At 29.2% G+C, this 24051-nt stretch overlaps 1 protein-coding gene across 1 annotated transcript; it reads left to right on the forward strand.

The window, feature by feature from the left end:
• The first annotated feature begins 7662 nt into the window (after nucleotides 1–7662).
• LOC130982105 (transcription factor bHLH68) lies at nucleotides 7663–13317 on the forward strand. The gene is made up of 9 exons (XM_057905963.1): nucleotides 7663–8233; nucleotides 8586–8883; nucleotides 9605–9682; nucleotides 10037–10102; nucleotides 11009–11074; nucleotides 11348–11407; nucleotides 11663–11710; nucleotides 11977–12024; nucleotides 12730–13317. Exons 1-9 carry the CDS (start codon nucleotides 7992–7994, stop codon nucleotides 12862–12864), a joined length of 1041 nt encoding a protein of 346 aa, XP_057761946.1. The 5' UTR covers nucleotides 7663–7991; the 3' UTR covers nucleotides 12865–13317.
• Nucleotides 13318–24051: the final 10734 nt, after the last annotated feature.

Below are 24051 nucleotides of genomic sequence, written 5' to 3' on the forward strand. Positions count from 1 at the left end.
AAACTTATACTTATAGGCGCGGTCAGATTCTATTTCGTTTACAGTGTAAACGAGATAAGGGGTCGGGTCTATTTTATTTTCAGTGTAAACAAAATAGCTGCGATGCATCTAACGTGTCTTTTGTCGTTTACACTATAAACGAGATACATGTAATGTCATCTCGTTTACATTATAAATGAGATATGACTTAGAAATACAAAACGGTAAATATTTTTTAAATTATTTATTTCGATAATTATTATATTTATTTTATTTATTTAAATAAAAAAACCAACATATATGTTATTAGAAAGATCAAAACTAAAATTGGCAGCACTACCGTATTCGTGAATATCTATCATGCTCTAAATTTTCAATCCTATTGGAGCGGTTGATAACCTGACCTAAAACGAGTAGAGTTGGCTCGGAGCAAATGAAGTTGCAGAGGTGAGATAGATTCCAGTGCAAGATTAATCTTATCCGATTAATGCGTATCTCTATGTGCTGTTCAACTATTCACGTTGATATATATATATATATATATATATATATATATATATATATATATATATATATATATATATATATATATATATGTATATATTAGAACTAAAATGATAATCAACTCGATCACACAATCGGATTATTAATTCAATCGGTGAGTTATTAATTAAATCGGTTGACTTGATTTAATTAAATATAAATATAAAATTATAAAAAAAATTAAATTTAAAATTAAAAGTTTAAAAATATATTTTTACAAATACACTAACAAAAATTAAGTATTAATTTTTAAATATAATTAATATTACAAAAATATATAATAAATTAGTTATTAATATAAAATATTTTTTTAATTTAAATAAAAAAACATAACACAATAAATAAATTAAAGTTCAATAATAATTTATAGTAACAAAAAATTTAACTACAAAAATAATTTACAGCAACAAAATCATGTTCTATAAAATGAAGGCTAGACATCTGTTTACCTAAGCTTTTTGGACCACTAATCTAGACATGCATATAAAATCAAATATATAAAAATAACATTTAATTACCATAAAAATATTTTTTTTTTGCAATTAGGACCAGATGAAAAATTACTTTGCAAATAGAATTCGAATAGAAAATTTTTAAATCCGCAAATAAATAGAATAAGTGTTTAAAAAATTTTTAACTTGCAAATAAAATTAGAATAGTATTTAAATTCTATCATATCCAAAGGGAGAACTAGAACTAGAAGAGAACTAGCATGCTGTCAATGGTAATGGTCCCTGCCCATTTACCATTTTAAGTCTTACAAAGAGAAAATATGTATTCCCTATTAAAAGAAAGCAAGAAAGAAAGAAAATGAACTAGAATACAAGAATCATCATCAAGTAGCCATAACAAAAAAAAAAAAAAAACAGCATTAAATTCAAAGTGCAATTGCAATGGTAATTTAAAATATGAGTGAGATACATATAAATGAATATACCCAAATTAAAAACATTTTAATACTAGAATAATAATGAATAAGGGGGAATATATGAGGAAGAAGATGAGGACAAGAAGGAAGTGTTTGTTTCTTGGGAAGACAAGGAGGAAAGCCAAAGAAAAAAAAAAATAGAAAAAGGTTTGGAGGATAAAAGGTAATGTTGTATGCTACAAAAGACACATAGCCTCCGACAAAGATATGGCATTAAGGCGATGACAAAATGCCATTATTTATTCCTAGCTAGTGAGGTAGCTTCCTTCACCCTTCCCTTGATATTTGATCAATTATTATGAGAATGTGAATATTATGGAGGAAACTATAATCTATAAAATCAGGTCAGGGGAGTAGTGGATGTTAATTATATATATTGCTCGAGATTTAAGGGTTTGTTTGTTTGTTAGTATCATCAAAATGCGGTTTAAAGGAATGTTTGCCTCTGGAATTTGAACTCATTAATATATAATATTATTTTTGTTGATTTGTGATGGATTTAGCTTGCCAAAGGAATAACTCAACCATTGGTTTTTGTTCTTTTCTTTACTGTATATGCCAAAGAATGTTCATAGAAATAAGAAATTGCAGGCAAGCATGTGTAACAACTTGTTGGGAAGAAAACTTATTCTTAACTGTTTATATTTATCATAAATTTACCATTTTTTTTTTAAATTTAAATCAATGGAAGAATGTAATACATTTTTAACACGTTCTCTCATGCAATAATTTTTTTGGATGTCAAAGTATAAATTGTGTATATAGGCCCTTTTCTTTCGATTTTAGTTTGTTGTATATTGAATTTATTATTTTTTTAGGAATAACAAAAGTTTAATTTTAAATTTTTTTATTATAAAAATTCTAATACTATATCACAAAATTACTTTTCTAAAAACTTTAAACTAATAACAGAAATAATTACATCTGTAATAATTTGCTAGATTATTTATTTCATTATTGGAATATACAACTTAAGAATACAGTACATACACTCTTTTATTTTGTTGATTTAATTCAAGCAAACAAATTTTGGTGAGCATGATAAGAATATTATAATTAAGGATAAATTATTATTTCGGTCTTAATGTTTAGGTCAAAGTTTAATTTGATTCTTAATATTTTATTTTTGTCTTAAAAAATTTTAAACAAGTTTAATATTATCATACTATTAATAAATTTGATAAGAATAGCTAACGAAATGAGTGACATAAATGTTAACAATATTATTGTTAAGTCATATTTTTTTTTGTGTTAAAAAAATATAATCAAAATTTTTTTATAATACTTTTCTTCTCGATATCCTTTTTATAGAAAAATTTTAAAATTCTATCAATTAATTAATCATCAACGATCCATAATTGAACTAATTTTACTTGCATACTGAAATCAAACATTATTATTGATATGAGAAATGAGTTAACTTCTAAATTTCTGTTTAATAAATAAAAATGGAGGAATTTGTTACGGGAATTAGTCTCCCCATAAAGTATTAGTATCTTTAACTTAATTAATAGTTTAACATTCTATTTTTAAAATTTTAAACATAACTAAATTAAATTTACTTAGTGAGATTATACATTACTATTTTTCAATATCACACACTGCAAAGGTACTAGATACCGAAATTAATTATTTTTAGAAAGTAGTAAAGATATTGGTGTATTAAACTTTTACTTTATACATATATATTAAGGAATGAGATTCTAATAATTTGGATGCCAAAAGGAATGTCTAAAAGGGTTTGGTTCGGTGGCAGTTTAAAATTCTTGGAAATTGGAAATCAGTTTCTTGAAGAACACTAGCAATTGTTTTGAGCCTTGACCTCTTTGGTAAGTGTGGTGTCAGCTGAAGTTGTTCCTCCTCTCTCACGTTACCCCAAAATAATATATACTCACTATTTGCAATTTGCATGCTTGCTTTTCTCAATTACTCAAAGAAAAATTTATATTCCATCCCTCTTTCTGTTTCAAAATATGCTTTATAAGAATTACAACGCCCTGTCCATGAAGTAGTACTGTTAGAGATAAAAATATTATTTTGGGACATGCACAAATATTATTGACGGTAACCATTACTGAAGTTCCAGCTGTTGATAAAAAATTAATAAAATAAATTTAAATTTAATTTATATATTGAATATCACTGACGAATGTGAAAAAAATTTAAATAAAATAAATGTTATAACATTACAATTTATCGACAATTTAATCTTCAATAAAATAAATTACTGACGCTAAAACTATCAATACGATTCATGATCCAAATCTTTAATGTATTTGCTTCAATAATCACTAATTATTTATAAATATAATAGAGGTAATAATAAATCGGATTATTTCATTATGAACAACTTTTCTTGCACTCTAGGGTTTTAAATATTAGAAAATTATGTGGTTTAGGGATAACAAGGTTTAACCTGTATTTTAATTACTTATATATAGTAAAATGATTTACTTGATCGATTTTATTGAAAAATTATTAATTTGTTTTTTAAGATTTTTTTTAATAATGTTTGGTATATATAAATATGTTATTATGACTTGATTAAGTGAGACTCTAATACCAAACACAAACAGGCTATTACTAACAATCTAACATATACTTTAGTGATACATAGAGTTAAATCATTAAGCCTAATTAAATATTTCGTTACATGACTAACTTATTTTAGTAATTAAATTTAACTAAATTAATTTAATAGTTTATTTGTATAATAAAAATCAATTGAAGAAAATTGAAGAAATACATGAGAAAAAAATTATTGATTAACCTTGTTTACAAAAATAATTGAATATCCATATATATTATTGAGTTATTCTTTTACTGAATATAAGATTCATGGTATCACCATTAAAAAAAAAAAAAAAAAAAACGATTCACTTATCAATGCAATATTTGGTATAATGGTCTCACTATCCTATCCTATTTCAGATTATTTAATTGATAGATATATATATTCTTTTAAGTATAGTTGAAAGTGAAATTTCGTTGAAAAATCTCTCTATAATATAATTATTAAACTTTTGTCCTCTCTTTGATCAAATTAAACTGGACCCTAAAACTCATCATCAAATCCATCTAATCAGAATTTCGTAACCCTAAATATCAATTATAATGAATAAAAATTTGGTTATATGACAAAACTAGAACGAATCTTCTCATATGTGATAATTATAATCACCTGATGACTTAGCTTCGCCTGCTTAATAATAATAATTATTATTGATTAGAAATTTTCTTTTAATTGCTATCATCACAATCATGTTTAATTTGATATTGTTATATTTAGTTAGATCTTAACTAATCTGAGTCCAACAGCAGGCATGGCTTATTAACTATTAGCATTATATATATATATATATATATATATATATATATATATATATTCATGCACAAAAGAGCTAGTTTTTTTAGTCAATATTAACTAACATTTTTAAAATTATTATTTTTGTCTTAAATTATAAATCCCAAATATTAAATATTAAATATTAAATATTCAACCATAAACGTTAAATTTTAAATCTTAAATTATAAATTTTTTAAAAAATAAGAATTTTTACAATTAGAAGTAAAAATTAACCAATTAATAATCGATTCTTTATACTAATTCTTCTGAAAGAATACGTACATCCCACTAAATAGATTCAGTATAATAATACATACAAAATAATTTAAATTAATCAAGATTATGAGATCATTGAATGTAAGAGGAGGGGACATAAGCTACCAACTAAAGTACAGTATTGTTATTTAATTGGAAAATACTTAATTATTTAATATTTTGAATGAATTCCGTAACATTACAACTATGCATATGAAGCATGAAATTTTGAAAAGCTGAAGTAACAGCAGAGATTGGCGCTATGCATTTGAAACCAGCCATAACCCTTCACATCAAAAACCAGTGTGGTCGTTGATACCATTATCATGTTTCTGATTCATTGGTCAATCATAGAATCGTTAACAAAGTTATTTCATTTGACTTATGCATGACTTTAATTTTCCAATAATGTATTATATACATACAATCTTAATACAAAGATGTATGTGGAAAAATTAAAAATAGAGAATTGTTATACATAGAAGAAAATTAATTTGATTGCTTTAGGTAAACGTTATTCCAACAACTTAATATTATAAGCTTAATTAAATGCTTAATACACTAGGCAATACACAATAGGTTTCTCTTGCGTCTAACATTCTTCTAGTTTTTTCTTTTTTTTTTCTAATTTAATTTTGATATAAATTAAAAAACCTCATGGCATCATAATTAATGTGCCAATATATAATAATTAAATACTATTTCTTTATCTCTGTTGATAATAACTATAGGGGCGGGGGAATCGGTGGAATGATCAATGATCACACTTTTTTGTTTTTGGAAGAACTATTTATTAATTTTGCAGGTAAATAAAACAGAGAAACTTTTGAGTTGGATCAGTCTTATGAATCATCCCATCACAAAGCATTTATTAGGTGAAGAGAAAAAATGCATCCATGGTTTATGTAGTTAGTTCTAAAAATCATATAGGGACAAAAAAGATTAGTTATTAATCAACTGTCGAATAAGAACACATATGAAAATTAAATATAATAATTATATATTTACATGAATAATTAAATTTATAGACAATATAATTAAAAATGATAAATAATATAATCAAATTTCGTTCATATATATAATCAAATTTCATAAATTATATCGTGAAACCAGATTTATATTTATCTACGAATTAAATATAATAAAATTTGACAAAAATTAAAAAAATAAAAGATATATAGATTAATTCTTTAAAAATCTTAATTATGAGAAGGTAAAATAGCAACAAATTTTAAAAGAGTTTTACGGCAGTTTCAAATTGTCACAATATAGATTAACGGTGTTTGGTGAAATGACGACTTTTAGGTTTTAAGATACCAGCAAATAGTTTTTTAATAATTACCAACAATCCCTAATATAACCGTCACTATATCTAATATTGTGTGGTTTGTATTTTCAGAAATTTTAAATAGTTATTATTTGAAAACATGAAATTTTCATTGTTGCCTTTCTATTTTCGCCTTTATTAAGATTTGAGACAATTTGTGTTTCCCCACATACACGATACAAACATGATAGTCAATTGCCATTATGATTTAAAGGTGCGCTAAAATTTGACTTAATTTATTTGATTTTGAGATTAGGATTAGGTTCATCTATATTATGTTGCTAGTGTAAATGTTTTACCCGTGCGTAATAAACATTTTGGTATAATTTATACTTGAACCTCAATCAATCTTTTATTCAAAGCAACTTTACAATCTAAAAAAAATTATGAGTTAAGAATAAATCGGTCTGTATATTTTATCTCAAAAATAAATAAGTTATCGACTAATTAAAAATATAAAAATATATTTTATTTTTTAAAATACAATATTTCTAAATTCATTTGAAGGGCTGATTTGTCCTTATATATTTTAGACGAAAAAATTTAGATGTCTCATATTTTAAAATGTTATATTTGTTTTTATATTTTTAATTAGTCAATAATTTATGCATATTCGAATTAAAAAATTAGAGACTTAATTATAAGAATACAGAAAAGGTTTAACTAATTAATTATTTTAAAATATTACGGTTATTTTCTTAATTCAAGTTAATATTCAAATTTGAATACTTATTGCCATGGACAACCACTTAATGGAATGAGTATGATTGTTTTGAGTCAAGGATGAATAAGAAGGTTTGTTTAGCTTGGATAAGTCAAATTAATTTGTGTTAAAAACATCCATCCTTAAAAGCCCTTGTAATGTGAAAGCCTTCATAGAATGCCACGTGGCTCGATATGATCGAAATATCATTCACCCATATAGTCATTTTTTCTGAGACGTATGCATATATCTTGGAAAGTTTGGAAAATATATACCTTCTTAAATCATTTTCCTAAATATTCATTTAGCTTCCAAATGAGAGAAATTGTTTTTTTTTTTTTGGTTTAATATATTTTTCAAATATTAAATACATAAAAAATTTCACTATTTAAAAATTAAAATAATAAAACATCATTAGTTTATTATTACACATATTAAGAGATTTTATCACTGCTCTCCACATATGTTTTGGGTTTTCTTAATTATGCGAAATGCTACCACCTTTTCTGTCCCACTTTAAGATAAAGCAAAAGCAAGAAAAGAAATTACACGAAAGGAAGAAACAAATAAAGAAAAAAAAATGGAAAAAGAAAAGCAATAAAGAAAGGAAAGAAAACAAAGACTCAAAGCTCCATGATTATTCAAATTCTTTCAAAAACAGCTCCTTGGAGTGGTGGTGTTCTCCTTACTACTTAATCAACCTCAAGGAGCACCTCTCAAAGTTTCTACACAAAAGAACTTTATTCTTTTTAAGAGGGGCAAGAACATCAAGAAAGCAAAGGGAGGGAAAGAAAAAAAAAAGGAAAGGAAAAATTTATTTTGTTCCTTTCTAAGACGAATTTTTTTTTTTTTATAAAAAACGAAGGAAGAGGAAGAGAAGGAGAAACAGAAGAAAGAAGAAAGACAAGAAATGAATAGAGGAGTTGTTCATGGGTCGCCGGTGCAACAAATGATGGCGGCCGGAAACCCTAATTGGTGGAACATCAATAGCATGAGGCCTCCTCCTCTTCCACAAGCTCCTCCTTTCTTGTCTACAACTCCTAATTCTTCAAACTTTCTCACCCAATATTCTTCTTCTTCTTCCTCTCTTCCTTTGCCTCCTTCTTGGCATGAAAATCAAGAGCTTCCTGAGTCATGGAGCCAGCTACTCATGTATATATATCTATATCTCTCTCTCTTTCAATTCATAACTTCTTAGCTTTTTAATTTCCTCTCTCACATGTAGTATACACACACTAAAGATCACTAACAACATCACTGCATGGCAGGCCTAACAATTATTATTTCAAGAAACAAAATTTTATTATCTTTTAAAAATTTCACATGATCTAAGTAAAGTATATCACATCTTTATTATTATTATTAATTTTGTTTTTGGAATTTTTTTAGTTCTTCCTTAATATAACTCAACTAATATTAAAAATATCTGAAAATTTTCCACACAAGAATCTTTATTTATTTATCCTTGTTGGTGTGGTTTTAATTTGGAGTTTTGGGTTGAAAGGGGTGGAATTGTGGGTGAAGAAGATCATCATCAAATGCTAAGTCATCATCAAGGTGCAAATAACAATGCTTCTCTTGTTGATGTTAAGCAAGAAAGCTCAGTTAACAGCTATGTATATGGCCATGGTGGTGCAAATGAAGAACTTCAGCCATCAAAGACTGCATCTTGGTCTCCAAATTCATGTGTCACAAGCTTCAGCAGCAACATGCTTGATTTTTCAAGCAATAATAATAGTGATCATAAGACTAATATTGATGCAAGGCATCCTCCACCACCACCACCAGATCGATCATCTGAGGTACCCATATTAGTCAACATTAATTACAAAATATTTGTTTTTTTTTTTTTATATAACTACCAACTGAAAAATGTTTAACTCTTGAATAAATAATTAATTACACCAAACTTACTTCTTGATGAAACTTAATTAAGTATTCTTGATTGAATTGAGCTTCTATGTATCAAAAATTTTTTTTTTAAAAAAAAATCTGTATTTTTCATTATTAGCTTTTCTTGGTCAATGAGTTATAACACCAACTTACTTTCTGATGAAACTTTACCAATTAGCACCTTTGATTTTGTCCATAGAAAACCTATCATATTTTACAATATTAAAAAAAGGAAAAGTCTAGGGGCCAGCAGTTTTATTGAATTTTGGCCAGCATGTAACCAGCAGAGGAAAGTGAGCCATTGGATGAAATTTCACACCAATCTCACACCATCAAATCATCATTGATGGCTAGTTGATGGCTAATAATCACAAAAATTGCTGGCCCCTAGCATTGCTCTTAAAAAAAATATAACATTTTCCATAAAAACATCCACTAAAGGAAATTTTCCTCTCCTTTTTTTTTTCCTGATAAAAAAAGTGATGATATCACATTTTATTTTTTTAAAAAATGTTGATTAAATTTGTTTTCTTACTATTAATTCTGTATTAATTTGATTAAATTTAAAAAAAAAAACTATTTTTTTTATAATTAATAAAACTGAAATTTCTTTGGTTGTAAAAATTAAAGTGTAACAGCAGTGGAAGTGGTGGGGCAGTGAAGAAAGCTAGGGTTCAACCTTCCACAACTACTCAATCCACTTTCAAGGTATGTATGTATGTATGTATCTATGTATGTGTTAATGCAAACTAATAACTATGAAGAAACTTCCAACCCTTGAATTCTCTTTCAGGCAAAAAAACACACATAAAATTAGAACATCATGTGGATGCTAACTGTTGTCTTTCTTGGTTGTCCATTACCCAATCATGATTATTCTCTTTATCTCTCTTTTTATTTTTTTTCTTTAACATAGCCCTTTTTTTTTCCTTATCATAAAATGGAAAAAAAAAAAGGAATCGGAAAAAGTCAAATGAAACAAGAAAATAGAGCCAATTTTTGAGCATGTGCTTGAGCCCGACACAAATTAACATGTTATGTTCATCTTCTCATGAATTTCAGGTCAGGAAGGAGAAGTTAGGTGACAGAATTACTGCACTTCATCAGCTGGTTTCCCCATTTGGGAAGGTAATTAATTAATAATTTTATTAATTAATTAAGCCTTGTTTAATCAGTTCAATATGAATGCAATCATGCATATTGATTAAATAAATTATTAAAATATGCCCGTTTTATTTTAAAATAAAAAATAATGACTATAAATAAAATGTGTCTGAATTACATTTTGTTTTTAAAATTTTATAAAAAAGTTAAAAATAATAAAAACAGAAAAATGTTAGAGCAAAAAATTGTAAAAATAAAAAAATAAAAAGACACATCAAAGGCAACCTAATTTTTTATATAGTCTATCTTATATATCCACTAGCGAGCAATAGTTGATGTAATCATCCACCGTCCAAAAGAAATAAATTAATTTTTTTTAAAATACACATAGTATGTTTTTTAAGATACTATTAGAGATATAATTATTTATACCGTCTTCTTTTTTTAGTTTAAATTTTTGAAAAGAGTGATTTCATGATATAATATTAGAAGTCTATATCTAAAAACTTTAAAATCCGATTCTTGGTAAACTTAAAAAAATAAAAAGACAGCATAAGATAAAAAAAAAACATACAAAAAATGAAATAAATTTAAAAAAGATTCTTACTTAAAGAAAGTATTAGAAATATAATCATTTATACTGTTTTTTCTTATCAACCTAAGTTTTTAGATGAGTGGTTTTATGATATAATAAAAATATTAAATATAAAAAAATCAAAATAAGTAAAATATTTTTTTTAAAAATAAAATTTATACCTTTTTTATTTATTAAAAAATTGAAAAAATGTATCAAAAACATTCTTATTATCTCTACATGTTTTCTTTAACTATGAGTACAGGTTATGAAAACTCAAAGGGATGCTTTATTATATGACTATGGAGGATTTAAATTTTATGGTATGTGGTATTTATATTTTACTTTTTTTGCAGACTGACACAGCCTCAGTGTTGTTAGAAGCTATTGGGTATATCAGATTCCTTCAGAGTCAAATTGAGGTCATTTATGTTCCTTCAATTCTCACATATTTGTACCATACATACACATTCCTTTATTAATAATCAGTTTTCCCAAACAACTATGATGAGTCAGTGATATATATATTTATATGTATGCATATGTGTGTATATATATAGCACGCTGTTAAAGGTTCACTTTACTTTTTTTTTTTTTTTTCCAACAACACACCCTTTATTATTTATTTATTGAAGTTCTAAAACTATGTTAAAATATTTATTTTTTATTAAAAAATTTCTTGGATATTATTTCAGGCCCTTAGTTTACCATACTTGAGCAATGGATCAGGGAACACAAGGCATCAACAACATTCTGTAAGAATATTATATATTAATTTATGATAAATCCATTTCTAGTTAATTAGTTAATTTAGCATTAAGTATAATTAACACTTATGATGAAAGTAATTATGAAGAATAATATCACACACTCTCTAGCTCTGAGCCTTGTTGATTCTTTTTGTTCTTGCAAGTGCATGTGTGAGAATGTTATTAATTAATTAGAAATTGATGAGTAATTATGTGGTAGTAATTGAGTGATGATTGTAATTAATTATCTAATGTTATTAGGTTCATCAGGGAGAGAAAAATTGTTTATTCCCTGAAGACCCCGGTCAGGTATGCTTTTTACATTGGATCCATTAAATCTTTTAAGGGTTTTGGTGATTTTGAATTTAGAAATTTTAAAGAATTTACCTTACATTATATTATTAAATAAAGAAAAGCATATAATTAAAGAGAAATATTGTATCAAAAGCGAGCTTTATCTGATATAATATTATTTTAATTAAACTAATGTCTTCCTTTACTACTTTACTAATTGCAAAAAGTTGAACATGGTTTATTAGATTCTCATTTTAATTTGTTTTACTTTTTGGTTATAGCTACTGCATGAAAACTGCTTGAAGAGGAAAGCACCTACTAGTGAACAGGTATGATTATTGCCCTCTTCAACTTTAATATTTTAATTTTTTTTTAGTTTTCTTTTATAATTTTACAATGAGAGTTTCTGTTTCATAACCCTCTTCTACTATTTCAGACCCCTTTTGTAGTATATTTTTTTTATTTTAATTTTTTTGTGAATAAAAGAAAACAATTATGAAAAAGAAAAATTTACTTCTGCTTTAACAAATCTTGAAAACAAACAACACTAAAAATATAAACAAAAACAAAGCATTAATTATGTTGTAAAAATAAAATATTTTCTTCCTTAACCTTATACTCAAGGGCAAAGTCCAAAAAAGAAAAAATACTTTAGGATACTGATTTGTAAAACTCTTTTAAGAAACTAGACCAATATTTTTAAATCTTATACTAAGAGCAATGTTACATGATTAATAAATATTATTATTTTTTACGATTATTTAGTCATCAGTAATTTATATTTATATTTACATGAATTTTACATATAAAAAATATATAATTTATACCTATATTTATTAGAATTTATACACATAAATCAATATATTTTGTATTCATATTTTTTAAAATTTGTACACATAAATTATTAAAATTTATTTATTAAAAATAATATAATATTTATACTAATAAATTGATGATAACAAAAATATTAAAAATTACTGATCCGTTAGATTTTCCTTACCCTAATTTTATTGCCTTGGATGTTATCTAATTAGGATTCTAAAGAAGAGACTAAGAAGGACCTAAGGAGTAGAGGGTTGTGTTTGGTTCCGGTTTCATGCACACTTCAAGTTGGAAGTGACAATGGTGCTGATTATTGGGCTCCAGCCCTTGGTGGCGGTTTTCGGTAGATCAAGTTTAATTAATTATAATTAATTAATTAATTAAGTAGGGGGCAGCATATATATATATATATATATATATAACTAATATATATATGTTTGTACATGCATGGCATCATCACACATAAAAGTAAAATTCATGAACATGATATAACATCATGAGCAGTCAATCTGCTAAGGAAAACAAACTAAGGCTGATTGCTCATGATGCTATACTTCATAAATCCTGAATAATAATAAAACAAAATGTGTGTTCTTGCTTGCTGTGACAAATTAAATTATTAATGTATTTTGCAAGCCCTTGGAGTGCTTTATTTAAATTCATGGAAATCATGATCATGCTCTTATATTTATTTTGTTAGCTTAATTAATTAAGATGCTGGTACAATATGCAATATATTTCAATGTATATGCAAATATTTGTATTATTAATCATTTCATGCTACTCCTTTTCTAGCGCCATTATTTGAACCGTTCATTATTATCTTCATTTTCATTTATATATATGCTAATGTTAGGAAAAAAAATATATTAGAACTTACCTTATTATTTAGTATTTATTAATTATTATAATAATTAATAAATTTTAATTATTTTTAGTTAATTTTTTTGTTACCAAATATTTTATATCTCATTAGATTTATCTTGCTAGCCAGGACACTATACTACTATTTTCATATAAACAAATTGTTCAATCCCATTGGATCCTTTATAAATTCACTTCTTTTAGAAGTTTGAAGTAACAGAAAGTAGTATATAAACGATTATATATTTTTAAAATCTTTTGGAATTTGGATGGATTTTTTGTTTATATATATATATATTATGTTAAAGTTTTTTAAAAGTCAACAAAATTAAATTTGAAGTTTTTTTTATCTAAAACTTCTGATAATATATATATTATGATATTATTTTTTAAAATATTTAAATTAATAAAAAAATACATATAAATAATTATATCTCTCAACTCCCGTAGCAGAATTATTACAGAAAATAGGAAAAGGTAATTAAATTAAAAAATTATGAACCATAATCATGATGAGCTACTATATAATAATCATTTGAGAAGAACAAAGAATCTTTATACGTACGTCTTAAGCTCTCTTAACTTTTGGATAAAAAAAAAATATATTAGTATCCTATATTAAGTGCACATCTAAAAAATACTGACCATGAACAAAATTCAATAAGATTCCGGGGTACTTTAATTTTTGAAATATGGTCAAGTTGTGAATGGTACACTTTGGGTACATAACAGCATAGTTAACTATTCATCACAAGTTATTAATATTCGTACGTCGTTAAAGTTAGTTTAGGGCCACATGTCCACAATCAAATATATTCTATGTACTCTACCTTTTCTTTTGAAAAATCTTAGTATACAGACAGCTAAACTTTTTTGCTTCTTGTTCATGTCGTGAATGAACAGAAGTAAAGGTGTTCACACTTGGAATAATATGTCACACTTATATAAAAGCTCACTCACTAGCTAGTGTACATTGCTTTAGATTATGGTTTAATTACCAAATTTATATGTAACCCTAATAACTTGACTAGGTTTAGGGTTAATACATCAAGGACTATATAATATTCCTATTTGAAACAAAGACAAAATATGTGACTAGCTAGTAATTAATTAATTAATTTTTTAGTTATATATAGATATAGTGAAAGGAGTACTAATTCGGGATTAGGGATAATATAGGGGAAATTATTATTATTTTGACTGTGCTTCTTTAAAGATAATAGCTAATCATGTTAATATAAGATATAACTAATCTTTTATAATTTGATCTACAATTTGCCTTTTCTTTTTTGGCCCTTTTAGGAGATTGAGACCTAGCTATCTAGTGTTGAGTTTAAGATTATTTGAGTTTTAATTAACATCACCTTTAATTTTCGGATGCATAATCGTAAAAATTTTGATACTATATTATGATATTATTTTTTTAAGAACAAATACTCTTTTCGAATCCTAATCATTTGTTTGATAAATTTTGCATTTCCTAACAAATATAAAAATTTAAATTAATTTTTATCTATTTTAATATATGTATATTCCGGTCTCTGTAATTGATTTCGATAAGACACTTGCTAACGTGTCAGTCACTTACTTAGTCATCTTCTTCATTATTGTAGGGACAAGTTACTGACACATGTACTAAAATAACTTATTTAAAATTAAGAACTGAATATATTAAAATAAATAAAAATTAAATTGAGTTTTTATATTTATTAGGAGTTGTGAAGTCCATCAAACAAATGATTACAAAAAGAAAAGAACATTTATTTTAAAAAAAAAAAAATTATGCGGAAAAGAGTAGACACATGATATAGATATAAGTATAGATTTTTCTCACTATATATATGTACATCTATCACACTTCTATATGTATAGATATCTAAAAATAGCCATATATACCCAAAACCATTTAAATAATTAATTTGTCCTCATTAGTAGTAGTGTAGAGAGATTATTAAGAAATTAAATTGGTACTTGATATGACGAAACAGCTACACGTGATGACATGAAAAATATCTGTATTTACATATGAGAATATAAGGATACTTAATCTTTCATTCAGCACAATCTTAGAAAGAATATACATTGAAAACGAAATAGCAACCCCCTATCACATCTAGTACGTACATGTTTTCCGTCTTTGCTTCAAACTATCCTTTAATTTATTCCTATCCAAGAACATATGCGTTCATACAAATTAATTTGTTACATCCCAAAAGTCTCACCACCCACACTTTAATTCATTTTTTATATTAATTAATTAGTCCTAAACATTGTTCATTCTTCCGTCTTCATAGAGCAAGAGTTCTATTTTTTTTTCTTTGTAATTAAGAAAATAAGCATGGTAACATTTTTTCAATTTTAATCGCTCGTATTTATTAATTTTTTTATAACCATTCATGTGACTTCTCTTATCGGCTTAAATTTTTAAGAGAAGTAATTTCATAACATGAAACCAAAATTTCTATGGTCAAAACGTCTAGAATTTGATCATTGTTTAATCCTATAAAAAAATAATTAGCATAAGATAAATTAATAAAAAAAGATAAAATTTACGACAAAAATTTACACAAATTTAAAAGAGACTCTTGTATAAAAAAAGTGTTACAGATATAATTATTATATATCTTCCTCTATCAACTTAGATTTTTTAAAAAAGTGATTTTAGGATAAAAATTATAAAAATAATTTCAAAAGACTTTAGATTTTTTAGTTAAAGAAATTCTGATGCGTTATGGTATGACACTATTTAATTTGCTCTAAAAGTTTAAACTAACAAAAAAGTATATAAATTAAATAATTATATTTTTATTGATTTTAATGTGCGTCATATAAGTGGACAGATGTCAATTGCTTATTAGCCACTAAACCTGTAGATAGCTTAGCTATTCTAATTTCTAAGTATGGATATCATAAAAGTGAGCTAATATTAATACGTAAGGTAAGGAGAGAAAACATATATAGAAGAAAATGATGGCCGGCAAATAAAAGCAAAAGCATAATTTTATGGAAGATGTGAGGAATTAGCTAGACTTGAAACAAGCATTCATCCAACCATGGGAGAGACCCTTGTTCTCATCTTAACTATATGTCCAATTATTGTTTATTTTGATTTATGTTATTATTAGGATGTGACATACATGCATGCCTTGTTGCGTTGGTCATAGTTTTCTTGTTTCACGTTTGGTTCTGCTTTCTATGTGATGTGCACAGTGCATTTCTTCTTGTCTTTCTATCTTTGTATTAAAGCTAGGTTTCACTTTCCAATGAGATTAGCTAGAGGTGTAGATATTGGTATTTTTGTGGTTTTATTTATTAATTTTAAAATTTAAAATAAATAATTTTATAACATAATATCAAAGATTCAGAATTTTTATGATTAAAAAATTTGGAATTTGATATTTATTTGTCAACCAAATTTCAAAGGAAAAAACTATTATTTGTCGCCCTAAATAAGGTGAATAATTCAATGGTCCTCAATCCTCATATAGTTTTGCACCAATAATAGTGAAATGTAATTAAACTGCCAATGTGTTGGGTCCATTTTTATTGCAATTTGGCTTCTTTTCTTTTCTTTTTTTAATGGAAATTTCAGTATAACCCCGATAAAACTGTTTTTTTTTTTTTTTTTAAATTCTGTTGTGAATCACCAAATCTTCTCTGTACATAATCCTTAATTGTAGGTTGTCAAAGCTTTTTGTCATTTTTTTTGTTTTTTGTTTTGTTTTGTTTTTCTTTTGTAAAAAAGCTCATTTTAACAAAATTGAAAGGAGGAGGGGGAAAAGAATCATTGTTGATTATTGGACCTGGAAACAGGCCTACAATGCTACGGAGCTGAAACTGCAAAAAACTAATTACATAAAGAAGCCCAGTTAAATAGAGATTATGTTATTGAACAAAGATAAAGAAGAAGGTGTAAACCAAAAAAAAAAAAGGATAAAAAAGGTTAGTATCCAGCCCAAGAAAAAAGGTTAGTCTACGCCTAACAAAAATATAATGCACAATATTTTTTAGTAGATATAATATTAGTCAATGGTCTTTTTTCTTTCCGTACCATCTCTCTAGCCTTTTCTAACAGTCAAATCTCTTCTTCCTAGCCGACCTCATGACTGGACCGGGATCACTGAAAGACCCATCTGAACAGGAATGAGATCTGCTATAGCGAAGTGTTAAGAAAGTGCGAAAAAGAGACATAGAGTTCTCTGCACTGCAAGTACTGGTTCCAAGATTAGAAGACTGGATGGAGCATGTTGAGAAAGGAATACGAAGCAAGTCATATGTAGAAATGGTTGCGGACAAGGACCAAAATTTGGAAGATGACCCCTTGGAGTTTGAAAATAACGAAATGGAGAGTGACGAGGAGATAATCCTTAAATCAGAAAACAACAATGAAAATGATCATCCAGAGAATCAAAAGAAAGAAAATAGGTAAACCTGAATTCACTGTAGAAGATATGGGGAACGGTCTCTACAATATCATCATAAATGAAGAGGCAAAAAAGGACTATGGAAGCCATGGTGGAGGTTCCTTATTGTTAGACTCGTGGAAAGGAAAATTGGCTATGCAGCCATGAAGAGGAGGATAGAAAATATGTGGGGAAGACTAGGAAAACTTGAGTTATTGACTTGGAAAATGACTTTTATCTGGTTAAGTTCTATGGCCGGGAAGATCTTGATTATGCCCTTTTGGAAGGACCTTGGAAAATATACGATCATTCCTTGGCTGTGAGATTATGGGAGCCAAATTTCAACCCCCTCATGACCACCATCGATAAAATCACAGCATGGGTGAGACTTTCAAGGCTCCTCATAGAGCTATACAGTGAGAAAATACTAAGAAAAATTGGTGATCTAGTTGGAAAAACATGCAAAATCGACTATAACACTTCTCACCTATGCTGGAGAAAATTTGCTAGGCTATGTATTGAAGTAGACCTAACTCAACCACTAATAGGGAGATATATGGTAAACAGCAAAGAGTACAGTGTAGAGTATGAAGGAATTCACCAAATCTGTTTCACATGTGGGAGAGCAGACCATGAATAAAAGACTTGCACCATTTGAAAAGAGATAATCGAAAAAACTAAGAGAAATCAAATGGATGACAAAAAAAACAGCAGACAAGAAGAGGAAAAAAGCAGAAACCAAGAGATGCTTCATGATAAAAATTAGAAAAATGATTAAAGAAGTCAAAACAAAGGAAATGCCATTCTGGAAGTGAATAGCGATAATTATGGACCATGGATGGTGATCCAAAAGCATAAAAGAAATAGAAAAGAGATAGCCAAAGATGGAGCAGGCCCTAGCAACCCAAACAGAGAAAAAGAGCACAACACAACATCCAAAACTAGATTCAACATGCTTGAGATAGAGCAAACCAACATAGAGGAAGAAGATAAGAATGATACAAATACAATGAGAACCCTGGAGCACAGAAAAGAAAACACAATGCCTGAAAAGTTGTCCAGAAAGCTCAAATATCAAATGAGACAAACACTAGAGAGTCCCTATCCAAGTCACACAACAAGCAAAACCAAGAAGGCAACACAGCAGTAGCGGAGGCTCAGCCCCAACCAAAAGAAAATAGGGAGAAACAACATACTAATAGAGGAAAAGTGAGCAATATTAGAAATAATCATATAGAAAACTGCATTGCCGAAGATGACGCCACCCCAACATCAGATCAGCATCATGAACAGGAAGACATGAATAACGAGCAACACCAAAATTTCCCTCAAATTGAGGAGCATAAACCACCAGACCTGGATAAACAGGAAAAAAATAGGAGTGAAGATATGGAAACTCACATGCAACACGATATAGAAAACCTTGTTAAGAATGTGAACTTTACCACACCTACCGGTAACAAGCTGAGGCAACTTGAAGCTGTTGATATACAGCTGAATTAATCATCCTGCCAGATTTTTTATGATTATTTTGGCTTGGAATGTAAAAGGTGCGGCCAGCTCAGAATTCAGGCGCATCTTAAGAGAGATCTGCAAACAAAATAAACCAGATATTGTGATTCTTGAAACAAAATTTAGTGGTGAAAGGGCTAAAACTGTTATATGAAATTTTGGTTTCAACAACTTGATTATTGAAGAGGCACATGGTTTCTCAGGAGGTATATGGATCTACTGGAATGATAATAGGACGTATATGGATCTACTGGAATGATAATAGTATCACTATTACTCCCATAGAAACTGATCAACAGTACATACACACAAAAATTGAACCTTTTGAAGAAGAGGATTGGTTTATGACAGCTGTTTATGCCGGTCTCCAACCCCAAAACAAAAGATCCTTATGGACGAAACTGTTAAACATTGCCAACAGAACTCATAGCCCTTAGATTGTCACAGGGGATTTAATGAGATAAAAGACGTTACAGAGAAAAAGGGAGGTAGTACTAATGATAATAGAGCATGCAACTGTTTTGATAACTGGATCAATGACAGCGGTCTTATTAATCTAGGTTTCAATGGAAATAGATTCACCTAGAAGGGTCCGCTTTGGAATGGTCATGAGAGAGTCTTCAAGAGACTTGACCGTGCCCTCTCTAACTCAACTCGGAGACTTCTCCATCATGAGGTAGTGGTCAAGGTCTTGCCGAGAACTAACTCGGACCACCACCCTCTCCTCATTACGAAAAATGATTCTGGAAACCTTAACCACAAAAGACCTTTTAGATTTGAGTTAATATGGACACACAACCTAGAGTTCGATTCTTTCTTAACACAAAGATAGAACAACAACATAAACAACAGCCTCTTGAGCACTCTCCCTAATATTAGACAAGAAATGATCACTTAGAATAAAGAAGTTTTTGGAAATATCTTTAAAGTTAAGAGGAGGATCATGAACAGATTGGAAGGCATACAAAGATGCAACAGCTTTGGCCAAAACCCTTTTCTGGACTAGCTCGAAGTCAACCTTTATAAGGAGCTCAATGAAATTCTTGACAAAGAAGAAACGTTCTGGCTTCAGAAATTCAGAGAACAATGGATAGTTGAGGGAGATAGAAACACCTGATTCTATCACACCAAAATTGTCATCAGAAGGAGGAAGAACAAAATCTTAAAGCTGAGGAACCTAAATGATAAATGGATAGAGGATGAACAAAGCTTAAAAAACTACATAACCAGTTTCTTCCAAAACCTTTATAAAGAAGATGTAAGCAACTGTTCTTTGGTTTTTGACTCCATTACTATACCTAACTTGGATCCCATTTTTGGTAGGTGTATGGAAGCCCCTCCTACAGTCGCAGAAATAAAAAAAGAACTTTCTAGCATTGGGTCCACCAAAGCTCCCGGAGAAGATGGTTTTTCAGTAGCCTTTTTCAAACACAACTGAAATCTCATAAAAAACAAGATTATGGAGTTCACACAGACCTTTTGGGTAGAACCCATTACTATAAAAGAAACCAATGTAACTCTCCTAGCCCTCATACCCAAAACACATTACCCAGAGTTCATAAATCAATTTAGACCCATCGTACTCTGCAATGTGAAATACAAGATAGTTTCTAAAGTTATTGTTTAGAGAATCAAATCCCTCTTGAACGATAGAATATCCCCTCACCAATCTAGTTTCATACTGGGACGGAAGATCCATGACAACATTGTCATAGCTAAAGAAGTGATGCATTCGATGAGGAGGCTGAGAGGGAAAAAGGATACACAGCGACAAAAATCGACTTTGAGAAAGCTTATGATAGGATCAATTGGAACTTCATTCAATAAACTCAAAAAAATTGGAATTCCTCACAAACTCAGCAGCATAATAATGGAAGGAGTGAGATCAGTTGATTACAATGTGCTTTGGAATGGGGACAAAACTGAGACCTTTTATCCAACAAGAGGATTAAGACAAGGGGATCCATTATTCGCATACCTCTTCGTCATCTGTATGGATAAACTCTCTCAGTACATTGAACAGGGAGTAAATGAGGAATTTTGGTCTCCGTTTATATTAGAAAAAATGGTATTAACATATCTCATTTAATGTTTGTTGACGATTTGTTACTTTTTGTAGAAGCAGCAACTGAATAAATAGAGAACATTAAAGAAACCATATAAATATTTTGCAAAGCAGGGAGCTTGAAAATCAGCACAGCAAAATCTTCTATAATTTTTTTAAAAAATACCGATCCGGCCACCAGAAGAAATATTTTAAATCAGACAGAGTTCAAAGAAAGCAAAACACTTGGAAAATACCTTGGAACCATGTTAAACAACAAGAGGAAGGGAAAGGAAAATTTCAAAACAATGTTAGAAAGAGTGTAAGAAAAATTAAAAGGGTGGAAGAGAAAATGCCTTTCCATAGCTAGGTGGATAACCCTTGCACAATTTGTCATCAGTCCGAGTGTAAAGTTTGATATGCAACATGAAAAAGTAAGTCGGTGTGCAATGAAATCGAAAAACTACATAAAAAACTTCGTGTGGGGAGAAACAAACAATAAAAGAGGTCTTCATGCAGTGAATTGGAAAACATTGTGCCTTCCAAATCATGAAGGAGGACTAGGGTTCAGAAAGCTAGAACTTATGAATGAGGCTTTTTTGCTAAAGATCATTTGGCAGCTACAAGAACAACCTAATATTCTATGGGCAAAATTTTTTCTTTAGAAATACAATAACCGCATCAATAATAGTACCACAACTCAACAAATTACCAGAAAGTTAGATTTTGACCTATGGAAAGAACTAATGAAGACCTGGCCAACTTTTCTGAAGCACTCAATTTCTTTCATTGGAGATGGACGCTCAACTTTCTTCTAGACAGACAATTGGGTGGAAGGCGGAGGGACTCTGGAAAATTTTGCAACCCATACCAATTTAGACATTCACAGCAAAGTAGGAGAATAGGAAGACGATACTAGAGGATGGAATTTAATCAAATTGAGCAGTGCTTTTCCTGATGATGCAGTGCAAAAAATCATAGCTCAACCACCTCCAAGAAGCAATGGCAAAGAAGACAGGAGGGGCTGGAAGCTATTAGAGGACGACGACTTTTCTATGGCAGCGACATACAGAGCCCTAGCAAATTAGATAACCCCTTCAAAAACCATATGGACAACGATATGGAGCTGGAAGGGTCACCAAAAGGCAAAACTCCTAATCTGGAAAGTGATGCATGATCGGGTATTCACAAATCAGAGAAGGAGTAGAATATTTGGGGGAAGCGGAAATTGCCCCTTCTGCGAACACCAAATGGAGAGTGCGATCCATACCTTTGGGGATTGTGTGAAAGCTGCCACTATATAGAATCAACTCATTGACCCGAATGCAATGCAGAGCTTCTTCATAATAAATTGGGACCAATGGCTGGAGCTAAACCTCAGAATTCAATTGAGCAAACATGCAACTCAAGAATGGCTAGACTACTTCATCGTCACTTGCTGGAAGCTATGGGATTGGAGAAACAGGGAAGTTCATGAACAAGGGTACACTAGGCCACCTACTCCCCACCGCGAAATTGAGAAGAAAGTGAAGGAAATTCGAGAGGCTTTTGATAGGAGAATGAAGAAGAGAATTATCAACCAAAAGGAGAAAAGACAAATTAAATAGAACCCACCTCTTCAGGGCTGAATAACTCTAAATATAGATGGGTCTAGACAAAATAACAAAGTTGGATGTGGTGGGATTCTAAGAAACAAAATTGGCAAATGGGTAGGAGGATTCTCATACTACATAAGAGATTGTACAACTTACAAAGCAGAAGTGTGGAGAATAGACCAAGGATTGAAGATTGCTTGGACTTTGGGGCTAAAGAATATTATTGTGGAATGTGATTCTAGAGCAGTCATAGCCATCCTCAACATCAACAAAAACCTAGCAAATCACCCAAATGCACTAATTAGAAACATTCACAATTGGAGAGAAAAGGAGTGGAACATATATTTTGTAAATATCTACAGAGAATGCATCAGATGTGCTAATTGTTTAGCGCGTAAAAATCTATCCTTAGAATTGGGGTTACACTTTAGGGATATACCTCTGATAAACTCCGATTTCATGGTTTATTTTGTGCTTAATTTGGAGGATTTTATCACCCTTTTTCACATTTATTCAATAAAATAGCATGGTTTTGTAATTCTCCCTTGAATTATGCTTAAGTGTAAAAACATGCTTTTTAGGCCTTAAATAGCTAAATTTGACTCACTTTAATTCCATCCGATGCCTTGATATGTTGTTGAGTGATTTTAGGTTCATAAGGCAAGTATTGGATGGAAGAAATAAGAGAAAAGCATGCAAAGTGGAGAATGCATGAGGAAACAAGAATTGGAAATACATCGATGGGTGCGCACGCGTACTAGGCGCGCGCGCAAAAGTGAGTTCGCCTAAGGACGCGCATGCGTACATGCCGCGTACGCGCGGATGAAGAAATAGCCAATTGACGCGCATGCGCACATGGCGCGTACGCACCGATACTCGCACGTGACTCACTTAAAGGCAAAACGCTGAGGGCAATTTCTGAGCAGCCCAGGCCCAATTCCAACCTATTTCTGAGTGTATTTCATGCAGAATTGAAGCCCAAGCAAGGGGGAGCAATTGATTGTAGCATTAGCATCATGTAGTGTAATTTCTAGAGAGAGAAACTCCCTCTTCTCTCTAGAATTAGGGTAGATTAGGTTAATTTCATCTTAAATCTAGTTCCAATTTTATGTTCTC

This window comes from Arachis stenosperma, chromosome 5 (genome assembly GCF_014773155.1).
Source record: "Arachis stenosperma cultivar V10309 chromosome 5, arast.V10309.gnm1.PFL2, whole genome shotgun sequence".
In the NCBI taxonomy this organism is placed as follows: Eukaryota; Viridiplantae; Streptophyta; class Magnoliopsida; order Fabales; family Fabaceae; genus Arachis; species Arachis stenosperma.

Coding starts and splice junctions, on each gene's coding strand:
- LOC130982105 (XM_057905963.1), top strand. CDS start 7,992: ATGAATAGAGGAGTTGTTCATGGGTCGCCGGTGCAACAAATGATGGCG. Junction 8,234..8,585: donor TCATGGAGCCAGCTACTCAT/GTATATATATCT, acceptor TTGGGTTGAAAG/GGGTGGAATTGTGGGTGAAG. Junction 10,103..11,008: donor TGGTTTCCCCATTTGGGAAG/GTAATTAATTAA, acceptor CTTTTTTTGCAG/ACTGACACAGCCTCAGTGTT.